At 46.8% G+C, this 19,031-nt stretch overlaps 1 protein-coding gene across 2 annotated transcripts in view; it reads left to right on the forward strand.

Annotated features, from left to right (window-relative positions):
- The window catches only part of SMYD3 (SET and MYND domain containing 3), a 719,303-nt gene that overhangs the window by 606,644 nt on the left and 93,628 nt on the right, over positions 1-19,031 (forward strand). For both annotated transcript variants that reach the window (XM_079902992.1, XM_079902993.1), the window contains one exon: positions 1,325-1,499. In XM_079902992.1, the coding sequence (XP_079759118.1) occupies positions 1,325-1,499 (175 nt within the window). The remainder of the gene's footprint in view (positions 1-1,324; positions 1,500-19,031) is intronic.

Consider the following 19,031-nt stretch of genomic DNA (forward strand, 5'->3'; position numbering starts at 1 on the left):
GTACACAATTCTGCCTGGCTCAGGAGAGAAGACGTGAAGCGTTTTTAAAAACTTTACCTACGGTATCTTATTTAATTCTTACAGCGACATTAGGCATTTTTATTTCTGGCCTACTTCAAAGCACAGGTGACGTCCTCAGAACCTCAAATCTGACCAGTGACAGAACTAGCTTAGATTTAAATCCAGCTTTATCTGCGGTCCAACGCTATGCCATTTCTGTAAATCGGCAAACCTTGCGCGCTGTGGAATTCCAGCCTATGGAAGCAGATGAATTCGGAGCTACACAGGTTGAAGGTGAGAGAGGAGCCGGGGCCGGGCAGCCCCAGCCCAGCATCCTCCTAGGCCTCAGCCTTGCCTAACACAGCATCAAAGGGAAGAAACTGTGTCAGGCCCCTGGGGCCTGCCTTCTCTCCACCTGCAGCTGTGCTTCTGAGGGAGTTCACCTGAAGGACTCGAGGCGTGCTGCGTGCACCACGTCCTCAGTGCTCTGACTGCCTTGTCAGTTTTAAAAAGTAAGGTCGCCACTGGGCTCCATGAGAGTAAGTTATGGACTTCCGGTTAATCAGAACGCCATTGTGGCTCCGGAGTGAATATTGGGTCTTCTCCCCCCCTTTTCAAAGCATCCTTTCCCCCTGCCTGCAATTTATGTACATAAGCCACATGTTCTTAATGTTTATCTTTTACTTTGGGGGTTTTAAATAAGAATACCTTTATTTGGTTAAGCATAGACTGGAATCACTTTTGTTTTATAATCAAAAACCTTAAATTTGAGATCCACTGGCAATGGATTTCTTTAAGTTGTTTCCCCTAGTGTGTGCCTGGGGTTGTGTTTTTGGTTTCTTATACGCCCAAGGTTCAAATGACACAGAAGCAAAAATGAGCTCCTCCTTTTTTAAAAGGAGTCTCTCTAAAGCTTCTTTCATTTCAGATCATTTTTGAAACAGAAACTAACAGAGTAAACAATTTTAAACTGAACTAACTTAGTCTTTAGCTCATTTAATAAACAGCTGCATTTATTTCATGGCTAGGTTTAAAGAGAATCCGTGTAGGAATAGGAAGGAAGAATGGTTCTCTGGAAATCTAATCCCTCAAAGCACAGGCTGGGTTGGAAGATGGTTTGTTGATGTAAACAGAATTTCCTTCTCTGAGACGCCACTCACATGTTTTTGTTTCTCAAGTGTGTTTTCAGGCAGCTCATCTGTGCAAAATAATGGGCGCTTCCTTCCCTCCTGTGCCTGGGAGCTCTTCAGCCTTTTCAGAATCTCATTTTGCTTTTGTTTTTCCTTGATGAAGACAGTGAATCCTTAACTGAGGTTAATAACAGAGTGGGAACAGGTTCTGGCCATGTGCCAGACGACCCTGAGCAGCAACGCAGAGCGGCTTCCTGACATCAACATCTACCAGCTGAAGGTGCTCGACTGTGCCATGGACGCCTGCATCAACCTCGGGCTGCTGGAGGAGGCGTTGTTCTACGGCATTCGGACCATGGAGCCGTACAGGTGAGTCCCGGGGAGGGGCTGAAGTAAGGGCTACCGTGTCTTGGCTTGGGGCAGAGGCTCGAGAGAGCCTGACATCATCCTGACCATTGCTGCTTTGTAAAAGCGTTCCGTCTGCTGCTCACAGCGTGTAAACCACACCTTCGTTCATGTGTGCGTTCGTTCTTCATTTGTAAAGTCCCTTCCGTGTGTCAGGCACTGTGGGTGTGCAGGGACTGATGAGATGCTGTCTGCACGTGGAGCTAGTGCTTGGAATAAGGTGCAATGCTCGCGATGGCAGAGGCAAGGACAGAGTTGGGGGGAGCAGAGAGGGGCTCGGCACAGACATAGCCTGGGGGCTGCGGCCTGTGACCTCAGCCCTGCTGATCTAGGTGAGGACGCCGGTGTGGGACCCTCCACCTGGCTGACAGCAGTGCTGGTTTCTTCCATTTCTCAGGGCTTTATGGTTCCCAGGGTGCCTTCACTTGAGCCCTCTGACCTCATAATCACCTTATGACCCAAGCAGGAGAGCAGGGGGACAGCCCTGCTCAAATATGTCATTGAGTCAGAGGAGGGAACTACTGGTAATGAATTGTTTCTTGACCGGCCTCAGCTCCTCCAGACCCGTGCGTGTTTTGCCCCTAGAGGTTCTGGTTACTCAGGGGAGCTTCCGGAGGGAGGGCAGTGTTGAAGTCTAGTGCTGAGAATTTGGTGCTGGTGGGTGTGGGAGCCTAGTTTGCAGTGGGCTAAGGACATAAGTTTGGAAGATGAGATAGATCAGTCCAGAAGAAAGGGCACAGAGACGCATATACCATCATCTGAGGTTGGAATAGCCGCCTCCAGCACAGAACAAGATCACTCACTGTGGGGAAGGTGGTCTGAAAGCATCTGGGACCTGGGGAGGCTGGGGGAGGCCCCTGCGGAGGAGGGGCACCATTCCAGGCAGATACTGAGTTTCCCAGCTCTGAAGACCGTGCAGACATGATGTCAGCCCTAAGGGGCTGAGCAGAGTGATCCAGGTCTAGACCTATGCAACATGGGCAACAGGCAGGGGAGTGGTCCTCAGGGAAGGAGGGGAGGGAGGCAGACCCCAGGGCGCCGCCTGTCCCCACGTGAGGAAGAGCCTCAGAAGACACCGGAGCTGGGAAGCTACCAAGATCAACACGATAAGCACAGAAGCAAGTCCAGGGTCTGGGATATCAGTCCGGGCAAAGGGAGGAAGCCGGAAATGACACATTTGGTCAGGAAGCCAGGAGCACGGTGCAGACAGAGAAGGACCTAAAGATGGCATAGACCCACCAGCCAGGTGCATGGCAGAAGTCCATAGGCCAGCCACGGCACCAGGGTGACCCTGAGGGTGTTTTTCAGAGCTTCTCTAGGTGGTTTCTCCCGGTGCCTTGTGGTTGAAGAGCTTCGGAATCCAGACTGTGAGTCAGCTTTAATCAAATTTATAAGAGATTGCCTTGAGGGCTGGGACTGTAGACTTTCCCATGAGCGTGAAATGTCTGTTAGGTATGATGAATCTTGTGGGTTCTCAGAAAATATGAATTGAATACAGAGAGATAAGGCTTCATTCGTTCTCTGTGTTGCAGTGAGAGGCAGGTTGGGGACGGTTGGCGTTACCCCTCTGAACTCAGGGCTCGAGCTCACGGCGCCAAACCACAGGCTGCCCGGTGAGCGGATGGAATCCGGCCAAGAGACAAAGACGGAAAATCCTCTTTCCTCCAGACCCCCTCGGCGGCGGCTCGCCCCGCTGCCGTCTGGGGCTGGAAGTGCACTGAGCCCGCCGCCCAGGCGCAGGAATATATGTTGGTCCCCTGGCTTCATTAGGAAAGCCGCATGCCTTTGAGGGAGCTCGTTCTCCGTGTACTTTTGAATCCGCTTTTCTCCATAGCCCCCAAGGCTTCCCTGAAGGACTTTCTTACCCCCTTTATTAACTGGCAGTTTCACTGACTTAAACTTGAATCAAACAAAGAGGCCTTTCTTGTAAGCGAGGCCAAGTCCACGGAATGTACTCCATGTTGTTTGGAATACTTTTGGTTATGTTTCCCTGGTGTTGGGCAGGTCACGATCTCTCTGTAAATGTACCCTCTGTTCTTACGCTGGGTGACACATTTCCAAGCTTCCCTCTGTTTCTCCTCCCTGGAGCTTATTAAGGAGTTGCTCTGTGGTGTTCTGTATTTCAAGAAATCGAATCTGCAATGATCCACTTCAAACGAGTGAGATCTGAACTATTTGCTTTCAAAGTTGTAGCAGAGAAAAGGGCTATCAGTAATCCAGACCAACAGAGTTAAGAGAAATGAGAGGGATGGATGCCGACAGACTTGGCCCTTTTTCCCTTTAGCTCAGGCAAAAGTGAAAATAAAGAACTAACGGGCCAGATGCCCTGCAAGCCCTTTAACAATCTTAGAGTGTGAGGTAGGAATCCCGAGGTGGGCAGTGGTTTTCACCCCGCAGGTGTGCACGAGGGAACTCACGCTGTGGGCCTCCCCCGTCTACACGGTCTCCCGGCAAATGCTTCGGGTGGGCTTTTTGTCCACCTGTAGCCAAGGACACGGGTAGTTAGGCATTTGTTACTGAGAGGTGACTGGATTGCCATCTGCCGTAACAGTTTTACAATGTTAATATACTGTTTTCAGCAACTAGATTGAGGTCAAGACTCTAGTGATGATTTTGTCACTGCTGACCTTGGTTAAATCTTAACTGCTGACCTTAGAGGAGAAGGCGTCCATTATTCCATTTTTATCCAAATCACCGCGTTGCCCTCGGCTCCCTTCTTGTCACTCCATTCATTTATTTTTACTCAATAGAAGTTCCTTTTATGGTGCAACATAAAATATTAAGTTCTTTATGTTTCATAAAGCAATTTGGAATTAATTCACATACAACAAAATGTGCAGTCTTTAGTATTAACTCACAGTACTTCTCCTGAGAGTATCTATGTGTGTATCTGTGATTATATATGCAGTCATCTGTCTGTTAGCACTACCAACATTAAGTAATTTAAAGGTATTTCCCAAATTTTACTTAAAAATACAATTCAGTCAAATCTCAGCTGTAAGACGAATTGGGTTTCAAAAGTTAGTTTCCCAGTTGGTAGTTTAGAACTTGGGAAGCATTTTCTTATTGAAGAAGGTATTACAGATCATGCTGAGGTCCCTGGACTAGCCCGTGAAAGTCTACTAGGCATCGTCAATGTAGGCCATACATGTTTTTAAAAAAAGGAGAAAGAAAAACAAAAACAAAACTGAACATAGTTTTAAAAACTAAGATTCAAATTATGTTGAATACAAATTAAAGTTGATTTTCTTTAGGAACCAGAGGCTGATACGGAGGTACAGAGGCTTCTTAAGGCTTTGAGGAGGACTTTCAATATATTCACACGTTCTGTTAATTTTTTTTAATATCCTTATTGGAGTATAATTGCTTTACAATGGTGTGTTAGTTTCTGCTGTATAACAAGGTGAATCAGCTATACGTATACATATATCCTCATATCCCCTCCCTCTTGCGTCTCCCTCCCACCCTCCCTATCCCACCCCTCTAGGTGGTCACAAAGCACTGAGCTGCTATGCGGCTGCTTCCCACTAGCTATCTACCTTACGTTTGGTAGTGTATATATGTCCATGCCACTCTCTCACTTCATCCCAGCTTGCCCTTCCCCCTCCCCGTGACCTCAAGTCCATTTCAATATATTCACACGTTCTGGTAATTTTTGTTGTAAGAATAATACATACTCCTAGGAAAGGACATTTTCAAAACGACGGAAAGGTAAAAATCATCCTCATCTTTCACATCCTGTCCCACTCCCTAAAGATGGCCATGGTAAGTTTCTTTCTGAACTTTTCCATGTGTGAGGGACTCGTCTGAATATATTCCAAAGCCCCACTTTTCCCTCCTTCCCTCACTTTCTGTTTTCTTCTTGTCTTTCTTGGGGAGAGACTTGGTCCCAATCCTGATCCATTAAATATGCCCACTGGCGTGTGGTGGGTGGGGAAGGAAAGATGACAAGGAGAAAAGGGATGGAGAAGCCAAGAATTCTCCTTAGTGGGAGAGAGAAGGAAAAAATAGGGTCGCTCTCTGTCTCATGTTCCATAACTTGCTTTTTTCACTTTATGACAAAGTGTGGACATCTGTGCAGATCGACTCCTGCATGTCTACCTCATTCTTTTTTTTTTTTTTTGAGGTATGCGGGCCGCTCACTGTTGTGGCCCCTCCCGCCACGGAGCACAGGCTCTGGACGCGCAGGCTCAGCGGCCATAGCTCACGGGCCCAGCCGCTCCGCGGCATGTGGGATCTTCCCGGACCGGGGCACGAACCCATGTCCCCTGCATCTGCAGGCGGACTCTCAACCACTGCGCCACCAGGGAAGCCCTACCTTATTCCTTTTAACAGATACCTAGTATATCATCTCAGGAATGTACCGTAATTTGTCCATCCGTCCCTCTGGTCTCCGTGTATGTTTACCATGTCAAACAATACTATGATTAACAGCCACATACTTGCATCCTTGTGTTCTGATGTGACTGAAGCCATAGGGTGAATCCATATGATAAATTCTTAAATGCTAACTTGCTGCATCAAAAGTTATGTACATTTTCCATGTAGATAACCATTATCAAATTGTGTCCCCCGTCCACCAAAGTGTTCCTCTTTTCCCAAAAGAATTAAGAATGGATAGCATGATATTGATTATATCTGATTTAAATTCATTTCATAATATATAAGGGCCTTTTCCTGATCAAAGTCTGTTCTTATAGAGTGAGGTTTGCTTGTATTGATTTACTTATCCAAAAATAGTGCTGGGAATGACGTTTTGTAAGTTACCTGAAAAGAGGCAGAAGAACAGGAATGACGAAGGGTCTTACACGTGAGTGCATGACAGTTATGAAATCCTCCTCAAGGGGAAGAAATCGTGAAAGAGTAAGATTTTTTCTCATCGTTTTCTGTGCTTTGTTGTCAGAAAAAAAAATAGTGGGAAGAATGGCTGGTGGTTTGCGTACATGACGTAGTTACGAGTAAGTGTTTGTAACTCAGAGATTGCCAGTACTTACATAGCAGCCATTTCCGTTTTGATTTTGCCAGTAATTTTTTGACTCTTCCCTCAGAAGCTTTAGCAGATAAGTTGATGAAATGTAAGGTTTCATCACAGCAGTACCTTCTACGACTGTTTTCAAGCTGGCTTTTCTTCTGAAGACGTTTACAATTGGTCTTCTGTGGGTTTTTGTCTCGTCCAAGAGCCAGCAGAGCATATGTGGGTGCACGTTCCCCGGGGCGTAGTCACTCACTCACTCGGCACTTACTTGGGCCTGCTCTGCTGTTGCCTCGTCTCTCCGTGTCACAGACCTTGTTAGGCTGCTCCAGGAGGATGCTTGTGTCCATATACCTGTCCGTGAAGCTCATTCCTAGAGGGCAAGGTCTTGGCTGGGGGTATCAGCTGTAGGACTTCTCCAGACTCACAGAGGAGGACCCAGAGGTAAAGCAGAGCTGGGTCTCCAGCCAGGAGGGGACGTGAGAATCGGAGCTTCACCCAGCGTACTGTTCACGCACCTTGTTTGCAATCTGTCTTCCATGGTGAGGTTTACAGAATTATTTCACCCAATGAATGAACAAATGTTTTACTCTCTGCTTACTGATGTGGACAATAATCCCTTAGCCACTTAATCATTTTTTTTCCACACTGTAATTTTCAATTAAAGTATCTTTGGTGGCCAAACCCCTATATGAGAGTTTGAGCTCTGTGTGCATGTTTGTGTAAAATACTGAGTTGCCTGATACCTCTAATCGGGGCCTGTCTTTCTTTGCTGCCAGTTCTGTGAGATTGATTTCTTAGTCACGGCCCCTTGTCTTAACACTGGGGCAATGACCACCGGCCTGGCAGTTGGGGTAGGGGCCTGTCGAGGCCCCAGCACTCTTAATTTAACCTCCTTAATATCAGCCCCTTAGTTTAATTCCAAAGGGCTCTTTTAATTCAGAATCTAGAAATACAACAAAAGGAAAAAGAAGGCAAAGGAGAGAAAAGAGGAAGAGGAAGGGGGCGAGAACAGTGCAGATGATGAGATGCCGCAGTTCAGGTGCACGTGTGTTTACTTAAACTACCGACTTGAGCTCATCCCTAGTTACTCGTGTTTCCAGGTCCAGATAACCTGGAGCTAGTGTGAGGCTCTTGGTAGGAGGATAAAGAAGAGCAAGATGACTAATTTCTCTGACTGCACTTTCCTTGGGCCAGCGGAGGAATGAAACCACCTTGCCTTCAGTGGTCCACTCCTCTAAAGACACCCTAACTTCCCTTTCGCTCTAACCACCTTGCTGGGGATGCCACCTGTGTGTTTGGGTAAAGACATTTACTGACCAGTGTTCTGGGTGGTTCCAGCCCTGACCCCACTAGTTGCATGAGAATGACCCAGCTGTGTGGGCTTTGTTCCGAAAGAGAAATAAAGGGTAGTCTGTGCATGGAACTGGCATGAGGCTCTGACCCTCCAGCCCCTCTGGAAGAGGGGAGGGGCGGCCACGAGCCCACCCATTCTCCTGGGTGCCGCAGCTCCCCTGCCCGTTGCCACCACCCCAGGCCTCTGGCCCTTGAACAAGAGCTGCAGATGGTGACAGAGATCCTGGTGACAGCAGACGGGCCTAGGTGACAGCTTCACAGACCAAGCCTTAATCCAGCCTGGGTATTCCCACCTGACCTAAGGGTGGCACAGATGACTGGGCGCTGCTGGTATATGTACAGCCCCTGCTGGGGAGGGGAAGGTGACGCACACATTGCCCCCAACATGCTGTGCACAGCAGGACACACGTGAAACCCGTGCTTCCTGCTGTCTCCTGGCCACACAGCTCTGTATGTTTGTCTTTCCTGGCTACCGGAGGGCCACCACCTGACCATCGTTCAGAGACCCTGGATCTAGTGTTGAAACCCTCTGCTGAACTTTATTCCGCCCACTCCCCCTGTGCTAGGATTGTGAGATCAGCACATTGCCCAGAGCCACATTCCTCCTCTCAGACAAGAAAATCCCACAGCCATGGGCCAGCGTCATCCTGCGTCATCCATCTGCCTTGACTCTAGACACCCCAGGCTAGGTCGGGGCACAGGACATACTTCTTGTCCGTTGCATTTGCCTGATTCCCGGTAAACAACCTCCCTGGGGAGCAAGATGAAAGCCGCCCTCCACCCTGGGATTAGGTACCTGCACAGGAAAGCATTTCATCTTCTGTGTTCACCCATGTATATTCTCTGAGAAATGGTCTTCCGTCCTCCTTTTCTTTTTTTCTTTTTTTTTTGTGGTACGCGGGCCTCTCACTGCCGTGGCCTCTCCTGTTGCAGAGCACAGACTCCGGACACGCAGGCTCAGCGGCCATGGCTCACGGGCCCAGCCGCTCCGCGGCATGTGGGATCTTCCCGGACCGGGGCACGAACCCGTGTCCCCTGCATCGGCAGGCGGACTCTCAACCACTGCGCCACCAGGGAAGCCCCCTGTCCTCCTATTTAAGAAAGCATTTCCAGAATAAAAACATTTCCTGTTACATTTCACTTTTTTTTTTTTTAAATTATCACAAGCCATCTCTGAGTACTTCGACTTTCCTGACAGAACATCTTCAGTTTCTTATTACAACAGATTGTACCCTAAGCGGCAGGATATCAAATCCTAGGGAATCTTTTGGGATGCATTAAATTTCTCCTGTTGAATCAATCTCTTGCTTGGCTGCCCCTGAAGCTACATAGCTGCTATCTCTTGTCCTTTTTCTCAGCTCTTGGAAGAGAAAGTAGAGAAAAAAATATCCCATTTTCCCCTGCAGGGAGCCAATAGAAAATCAGGCAGGCCTGAGAAGTGGGAAATGATGGATATAACTTTGAAGGGCTCAAAAAGAACTGATTAAAACCAACTTCAATTTCATGTAAATACATGTTTTTGTAATTAAAAAAATTTTTTTTGGTCACATGCTATTTGTGTATTTTGAGTGAAGTCCATACTGAGTTTTCAGAACTTCTCCAAGGGTAGATGAATGGACCTTCAATTAAATTGCACAAGTAAAGCTGATTTATCAAGCCTCACACTTTTGATCACTTATAGAGAGTGGTGATAGCACTTGTAAGGAACAGTAAGAGGTCCTTCAAAGAAATGAAAGGTGGGGAATAAATGGCCCCGAAAATGATAGGTCCCAGTTTTTGAGAGAGCCAAGTTATTCTGAGCTCGAAAAATGTCCTTCGGCCCAGATAGCACAAAGCTCTTAGCTCATGAGAGCACACAGGCTGGAAACGATGTGTAATATGTCCAAGGGAAGCGGCCCCATCAGGGACTAGGAAACTGGAGTGCAACAGGGCAGTGGGCGGGGCCCTGGGAGCAGCGAGGGGAGTGGAGACAGCGCTCACTCTGCAAAGAACGCAAGGCTGCTGGAAATGGCTCTTCCCGCACAAAGAACACCAGTCACGCTATCACGCTGCCCTTCAGAATTAAAGAGGAGCAAATCTGCTCTCACTTGTAATGGGAACCATCACCGTAATATCCTCCCAAAGTAAGATAAATCGGGTTCAGCCACTGCAGAAGCATCTGTCAGCTATTTGTTAGCATTATCTTTTGAGAGGAATGGGCGAAAGGACTGTAAGAGCTCTCCTCTACCTTTCAGCTTTCCTCAACTGAAAAGTAATTGCTATTACTTATTAAGAGCCTCCTGTGGACCAGGCAGCTCGCTTGGCCTTCTAACCCTCCCAGCACAGTGAGGAGGAAGTTTAGCCTGTCCTGTCCTCCATGTGAGGGGACTGAGGATGAGAAGTATGTGGCAGAGCTGGGGTTCAAACCTTAGGCTTATTTATTTATTTATTTTTATTTATTTTTTTTTTTTGCGGTACGCGGGCCTCTCACTGCTGTGGCCTCTCCCGTTGCGGAGCACAGGCTCCGGACGCGCAGGCTCAGCAGCCATGGCTCACGGGCCCAGCCGCTCCGCGGCATGTGGGATCCTCCCAGACCGGGGCACGAACCCGCGTCCCCTGCATCGGCAGGCGGACTCTCAACCACTGAGCCACCAGGGAAGCCCTAGGCTTATTTATTTTATTTTGGTTATAATTTACCAAAAGAGGAGTTGAGTCAGCTTGAAGCCAGGTTTGCTCAGTTATAACAGTCTGGATTGTTACTGTACTATAGCGGGCTGAGTGGTCTTTCCAGCTACCCCCCGCCTTCCTACTACATGAATGTATCAAGATTCTTTTTGTTACAGGTGACAGAAACCCACCTCAGACTGCCTGAGCATGAAAGGGGGTTCGCTGCCCACGAAACTGCACAGCCAGGGACTGGTGTGACAGAATTCAGGGATACAGTCTCTCTTCCTCTCAGCCCTTCCCTACTCCTCTCCCTGGATCTGTTTCTCTCTGCTCTGCTCATTCCTCTATGTTGTTTTCATTCTTTACCACACAGGTGGTCTCCCCACAATGTGGTAGAGAAGGTGGCTTCCAGCAGCCTCCGGTTCACATTCTCCTAGTTCTGTGACAAAACAAAAGGTTCTGTTTCCTCTAGCTCCAAATTTTTGTTTTAATTTTTAATTTTTTGGCCACACCATGCAGAATGTGGGATCTTAGCTCCCCGACCAGGGATGAAACCTGAGTGCCCCTGCAGTGCAAGTGTGGAGTCTCAACCACTGGACGACCAGGGAAGTTCCTCTAGCTCCACATTTTAAAATATGTGTTTTGGATGGACTTCTTTGGGTCTCATGCCCACCGCTGCCTGGACCAAGGGAGATAACATGCTGGCAGCCCTACCAGTAACAAGGTGTGGAATGGACGGAAGGTATTCCAAAGATGGAGGGTAGGTGGATGACAGACAAAGCAGAAGAATGCTGTCCACTGCACTAGTCTACTCAGGTAGTCTAGTAAAAATTCTGGAAAGAAAAAAATTCACAGGTGGTAAAGAGAGTCCAAAGGCTGATAAGTAAAAAGCTATGACGTGGGAGAGAAAGAAAAAGCAGCATTGTACCATTAGAGTTATGCGTGAGGAATGAATTTCTGCAAGAGCAGATTCCTAGAATTTTAAAGGGAGCAGCAGTATTCACTTGGACTATGACACAAGCTAAGCTTCTTGAGAAGAAGTCTGTTCGCTGTAAGAGGAAAGGATGGATGGGGAGGCCGGTGAGGCCCTACCTGAGGCAGAGAAGTTGTGTAAGAAGGTGTGCCTGATGGCAGCGTGTGATACATCTTGTGAAGGTTTTTCAGTCCCAGTGTACGTTACCTGTTTCAGGCTGTAGGCACTAAGGAACATAGCCAGAAGACTGCATTTGTTTTGGAAATGCTACAGGTAGAGTGCACCTTGATTTCAGCAAGGTATTTGATAATGTCTTCTGGTACATTTCCTATAGATGGAAAAATTGGGCTAGTAAGGTTTGTTTATGCCTTTTAAACAGCTGTTTCTGAACTGTAGCCATTAACAGATTGATAGACTCCTTTTGGGAAATATGTAATGGTATGTGCCTCAAAGCTCCACTTTTTTGGTTCTGAGTCAACATTTTTATTAAAGACTTAATGAGATGAATACATAGCCATTATGTATATCAAATTGGCAAGGGATGCAAAGCTGAGAAGAATAACTACTACTTTGGGGGAATAAACCAAACTTCAAAATTATCTCCTTAATTAGAAACATTTGGCCAATATCAACAAGATGAACTTAAGCAGGGATACATGGACAAGTCTGCATTTGTGATTAAAAATCCAGTAACAGGCTGGAGAATTTTTCTAGTGTTTTGTAGTAGTGGATTATGTTTGGATGTCCCACTAGCATGAATTCCTCCGCTCTCTTTCTTAATAGAACCTCAAGTGTCCTAGCTGTGTAGTTTGTATGTGATCGATTGACCACAGGGGCAGTGCCTGATTAGCTTAAGCTAGAGAACCATATTTCCCTGGTCACCTGACTCAAGCCAGACCAGTTAGAACCGATGGTCTATTCTTAGACGTCTATTCACAATATTAGGAAAGTAAACTGCCCATTGCTATGGCTCATGATAGAGGAAGCATATGGGCACAGGAGATGCAGGCTGTTAGGTCTCTTGGGACCACAAAGAGTGAGAATGGAGATGAAACTCAGGAAGCAGAGGTAAGGAATGGAGACAGATCCTGGTCCCATTGTTGAAGAATTGCCTGAAACCAAATTCAGCCCTGTAGTATTGAGTTACACAACACTTAGGCTGATAAATTTCATTTTTTATCAACCTGTGTGAATTGGATTTCTTGGTTCATACAACATAAAGACTCCTAACTGACATATATGGGGGCTTGCAGGAGACTAGTGCAGTGCAGTCACCAAGAAAGATAATGCAGCCTTATGCTGCATGATTGTAGGTAATTGTAAGAGACTGGACACACGCATCCATTGCACTGTGTCTAGAGAGTTCCTAGCTAAGAGTGACAAGAATGAGAAGAATCTTGTAGCAACATCATATGAGAAATGGCCGATGAGAAATGGAGATGTTTCACCACAAGATGCAAAGACTTTGAGAAGGAAAAGGAGACCTGTTATAAGTTTACAAATCTTTAAAGGGCTGTAGGATAGGAGGGGGGTAGACTCTTCCTCATGACCAGAGGGGGAGGAACTAGGACATATGACTTGGAATTAGAGGAAGACACATTTCATGCCAGGCTATTAGGAAGAGCAGTTTAGGGAATTCCACAGCGGTCCAGTGGTTAGGACTCTGAGCTTCCACTGCAGGGGGCATGGGTTTGACCCCTTCTATTTCATTTTTAAAATTAAAAAAAAACAGGCTTCTGCCTCACCCCTCCCCACTTTCAAGGCTGCTTCTTAAGAGCAACTCTTTAAAAACATTTCTGTTTTCAGCACTTCTGATAGTTATTTTTATACCCCTGAATAATAGTTTTTTGATTTATGTTTCTTGTGTTTCAACTAAATAATCTACTCCTAACTATGAAAAAATAAAGCTCTAGCGTATACTATCCTCTTTTCTCTCTCCTTCCTCTTCCTTTCCATTAAAAAATTATAAAGGTTATTTAATTCATTTAATGGCTAACTGTGAAACTTCAAACAACATACTGAAATCTCTATTTCTCATTCTGTCAACTTTAGGCAATGTCCCTTGATTTCCCACCATGTTAGATGGAGGTTTAGTACTCTTGTTCTTGATGGAGAATTAGAATATAAAATTCTCAGTTCAAAATCACTTTCAATGGCTATTTTAAAAGCCCGCTACCCTGTCTTCTGAGATCTATCATTTCTGATTCTACTTGGATTTGGGTTTCTTTGTTGATCACCATTTTATCTTCCTGTAAGTTTTTAGGCTCTGCTCTTCTCCTTGATGTTCTGAAAGTTCACGTTGATATATCTAGGCATGGGTATTTTTTCATTTATGCTAGATCCTTTCATTTTAAAGACTCCTGTCTGCCTTTATCTCTGGGAAATTTTTTCTTTATTTTTTCCTTTTTAATTCCATTTCCTCTCTCCTCTCTGTTCTTTTGTCCTGAAAGTCCTGGTAGACAGATGTTAACCTTCTGTTTCCAGTGTCCTGGGCCTTTTGCTTTATGTTCTGAGAGTTATCCTTGACTTAACCTTCCAGACCTTTATTGGAATTTTTATATCTCAGCAAAACTTTTGTTTATAAATTTATAAGAACTGGTTCTTGAAAATTTCCTTTTTCATAGCTCCCGATTCTTATTTTTTTGAACTCAACATCTTCTCGAATCTAAGAGTAATTGGTCTTTTAAAAAATGCTCTCCCATTTTCTGAATAATCTCAGTTTCTTCAAGTTTTTTTTCTTCAGTTTATTTTTTCTGGTCTTTTTCTGTGTTCTGAACTTTTCTTGAATGGTTCTCCATTCATAGTTTTTTACAACTTTATTGAGATATAATTCACGTACCATGTAACTTACCCATTTAAAGTTTACAATTCAGTGGCTTTTAGTATATTCACAGAGTTGTACATCTAATACTACCATCAATTTTAGAACATTTTCACTGTCTCCCTCTAAGGAAACCCTACGCTCCTTAGTTGTCCTCTATCCTGTAATCTCACTCACCCCCACTGCCCCCCTGCCCTTAGCAACCACTGTCCATTCACGTTTGAAAATATGGGGTTAGAAAGGTTGGCTTGTTGCTCTGGGGGTTTCAAAATGGCAGTCGGTAAGAAGACAATGGTTGGGAAGGAGGAGAAGACAGAGGTTGAGATTGAGTAGAACCCAAGTCCCAGAAAGCTGGGTGTAGGAATCAGGCCCTTGGAGAGCCCTGAGAGGGGCCAGTGTTGCAGGGAAGCAGTCAGACCTTCTGTATTCGTGAGCTTCACTTCTGTATTCAGGATTCAGAGGACATCCTGCCACAGATGATGATGCAGTGCCTCTGGACTCTGGGTTCCATAAGGGGAGGGGGGGAACATGCCTGTCTTATTCGTAGCTTTGTCTCCTACACTTGGCATACTGTTTAGCACACGATACGCATTATTTATTTGTAGAAGAATTCAGTGTCATTTGTTTATATAATGCCTTACAATTTGCAAGGCACTTTTGTATCCTCACCTCTTATCTCAATTAAGATAGGCAGGTATGCAAACGTGGATTTACCGTGGAGCTAATGAGGCTGAAACTGTAGGATCCTCCACTTGCATGAGCCCCTTCTAAAACCCTGTTCTCAATTCTGTATTTGTTAACTTTGCATTCTTTTCCTTAAAGTAGGCCTACAGAATTATATTTTGTAGTGGCAGGCATGAGAAAACCTGAACCTAGATCTGCCTCTCTAGGTAACAGCAGAAGTGATTAGCCCCAGTTTATAGCTATAAAGCTATACCCAGAGAGCTGGGTACCTCACCCAAGGTCCCACATCCGGTAAGCGGCAGAATATTTCATACTTGAATGATGTCTCCCACTACTTCTCGCCCCCCCCATCCCACCCCGCCAAGAGGTACGGCTTCTGATTGGTGCCTGTTCCCAGGACAGCAGTCAGAGGGAGCCGTACAGACCTGAGCGTTCTGCAAATATCTGTCAGCAAGGGTTGGGCCCTGGGCAACTGGTGAGCACTGTAAATGGGAGGTGTCTGTTGCCCCCAAGCTCACAGGCTGTCTCTCTATCCAACAGGAACCAAGCAAGGAAAGCCATGCATTCCCCCCACCTTCCACCTACATGTTGAAGTTTTAGTTATGAAGTACCTTTGAAAGTATTTTCTCTGAACAAAGAGAAACGCCGAATTCTCCTTTTCACTTCTGTTTCTGAATAAGACTTTTAATCCCGTGTTGTTTCACAGTCTTAAAATAAAATGTAAGATCTGATGAAAAGTCGGAAATCATATTTTCAACTGCCAACTCATTTGGTGATTCTCCCGGGTGGAAGTCAACGTCTGCTCCGCAGAGGTGAATCAGGCATTCCATCGTGTTGTGCCGCTGACGTTCTTCTTTGAAAATTGACTTACCCTCCACGCTTTTCAACTTTTCACTGAAGTATATACTTCATGCTTGCCTTTCCCCAGACACAAGTGTATGTGTTCTGAGTAGAAATCTAAGCTGGCGATGCCTCTGTTGCCTGTTGGAAGATTGAACTGAATTCCCCGGAGAGAGAGAAGGAATCTCCCAGTGTCTCAGGTCTGAGTCTCCGATAGCCTGCCAGCCCCCAGGCTAATAATGTGAGACTTGGCTCTGGGGGGGGTGTTTCATTCTCTCTAGAACTTCCTTATTCTTTTTTTTTTTTTTTTTTTTTTTGCGGTACGCGGGCCTCTCACTGTTGTGGCCTCTCCCGTTGCGGAGCACAGGCTCCGGACGCGCAGGCTCAGCGGCCATGGCTCACGGGCCCAGCCGCTCCGCGGCACGTGGGAGCTTCCCCGACCAGGGCATGAACCCGCGTCCCCTGCATCGGCAGGTGGACTCTCTACCACTGCGCCACCAGGGAAGCCCTAGAACTTCCTTATTCTTAAGTTATTGATCCAGTAGCAAGTTACGGGGACCAAGCTCCCGTGGGTAATACCATGGTGTGATCAGAAAGGCGAAGGTTATAGAGACTTTCTTCCTTCGGTGCTTCTTCCCTTGTGTCCACATCCTCACCCCCAACCCTTAATAGGCGCGAGAATCACCTCGACTTGGTGCTGACTACTGCTCGTAATAGCATTAAAATAATTTCTTCCCAGTTGGCAAGCAGTCACTGCCCCAGACCCTCTGTGCAGCTACACAGGCTCCTGTGCTGAAACTTTCCCATCATCCAGAAACCCAAAAGGGGGGTGCACCTCACTCCTTCTGGGACCTGCTCCGTCGCTAAGGCTGGCATCGCTCCGATTGGTTAGGGACTGCGCCATATTGCAGGTTATTAAATATTTTGAAAAATCACCCCAGCTCCTGACAAAGATCACTTGGGATGGGGGTCAAATTGGGTAATAGGCTCCTGTTGGACGCCCCAGTTCCTTTGCAAATCAGTAGCAAAGTTGCCCCTTTAAAGGTTGATTCTCAGGGCTTCCCTCAAGGCACACCTTTCTTTTGGCTTTGCTCTGTCAAGGTTTCATTAACACTGGTGACAGTAAAAACACAAAATGAGGCACTGGAGTCACGCGTGGGTCCAAGCTGGAGCATCCTGGCGAGCACCGTAGCGGTCCCCCAGCTGTGAATGAGTGAGTGTGCGCTGAGCTCCACTTCCTTATAAGAGCATGTGTGCGAACCGAAGAATGTACGCCGTCAGCAAGGCCAGCTTTCATCTGTCAGCAGCTGAAAATATTTAGGCCAGTCCACTGACTGGAAGTGTGCACCACGGCGAGGTGCTCAGCAGCAGACGGTACGTGTAAAGCCCACCGACTCAGAGCATTAGCACCTTTAGCGTGGCCTTTGGATGAGCCTGGAATTAACCTTCATAAACACGCAAACATCTCTCTCAAGATGTCCTGCGAGAAAAGATCACTCCTTGGGGCCGGCCCCTGAACGCTGCAGGATGTGGCATCCAAGGCCGGGCAGCAGGGGGAAGGTCCAGGGGCCGAGGTAAGGGAGCAGCAGGGATTCAGATCCAGCCTCACCCCTCAGCTCCACGCAAGCCAGGCCATCCTGGACTGTCATGGCTTTGGCTTTATCCCGTCTCACCTCTTAGGTCTCCGGCGTCTGTTTATATGTTACCCAAATGGTGTCACCCTTGTCCCCTGGCCACAGCAGTATTGAAGCTAACCAAATGGGCCAGAATTGCGTTTTGACAAAAGGTATTTTCCCAGTAGCTTTAGAGACTCTTGTGAGGGTCACACCCTGCAGGGTGGCCAGTGTTTGGCAGGAGCCGGGGGCTTCTGGTCTGGCCGAAGCAGCCTGACCGCATGGGCTCACGTGTTGTGCTACAAAGGCACCTCCTAGATGCCGTGTGAAAATAGGGAGACATCCCTGCCTAACAAGAAGCCACCTACATTCGCAGTCCTGGAGAGAGAACAGAAAGGATGAAGAACCGAGGTCTGTCACTTCCCCCGAAGGTTAATGCAGGAATTGGTTTCATTGATCCTGGTGCTGGGCGCGTCTGTGCAGCAAACTTAGTCTGTGGCATCCCCGCCTTCGCATGTGATGCCATTCCTCTTGTACCCCTTCCCCTCTCCCCGCACTGGGGGCTCCTCTAGCCCCTAAGGGGCCAAGGCCTCGCTGCTGTCTCCCTATAGCCCTTTCCTTCTAAACCCACTCTCAGATCTTTCTGCCCCAGCCCCACTGGCATCTGTTGACCGGCAAGCTGTGAGCTGGCTTTCCCGAGGACACCTGTATTTAGCAGAAATCAAAGCCTTAAGCTAATTGTTGATCACAGTCTAGTCACCAGGCGCCATGCAGAGCAATGATCCCTGGACCATCTTGGACCTTGAAATCTATGCACGTTAATCTACCCACGTGTGCTTAAAACCCGCCTCGCTCAGAGCAGACTGGCTATGACTACAATGGAAATACAAGTCTTAGCTGCCCTTTTGATTCCTGCCTGTGAGCAGTATAAATGCTAACAAAATGTGGGCAGAGAGAGAACAGGAGAAGGAGGGAGAGAGAGCCTTCGATCATGTCGAGAGAGAGCGAGACACCTTAGCTCTGGGTGATATCGGGTTGTTCCGATGGACTTGCTTCAGGGCACTGGTGTCTGTCCTTATCATGCTGCACAGTCCAGAGACTGCTTTAAATGGCGTCCTGCCTCTCTGGGTTGTCTCTGAGACCTTCTCAAAGCTGGGGCACTGGAGTATCAAACTTGTGCAGAATTGAGGCCATACCGTATATGTCACCCATGAGCTAATCCCCAGTGAAAAGGAAGCTTGCAGTGCAAGGAAATTCCATGCTTACTACTCACCTTCTCTGTGCCAGGCACTTGCTAAAATTGTTTAGACAAGTTACCTCATTCGGTCCTTACAGTATCATTGGCAATAGGATGTCCTTATCCCCATTTTACTGATGAGAAAACTGAAACTCAGAGAAGTTAAGAAACTTGCCTCAGGAGACAGGATTTAAATCATGGACCCTCCAACTCCAAGTCTCGTACCTTTCCTACCATACCGTTCTTCTTTTTACAAAAGATGACAGATTTTTAAAAATAAAGTGAATAGCTGCCCTTGTTGATCTCTAAGCTCACCTTGTCATATAGCTGAAAATGTTCCCATTCCCATAATGT

The sequence above is a fragment of the Stenella coeruleoalba genome (assembly GCF_951394435.1).
Source record: "Stenella coeruleoalba genome assembly, chromosome: 1".
Classification (NCBI taxonomy): domain Eukaryota; kingdom Metazoa; phylum Chordata; class Mammalia; order Artiodactyla; family Delphinidae; genus Stenella; species Stenella coeruleoalba.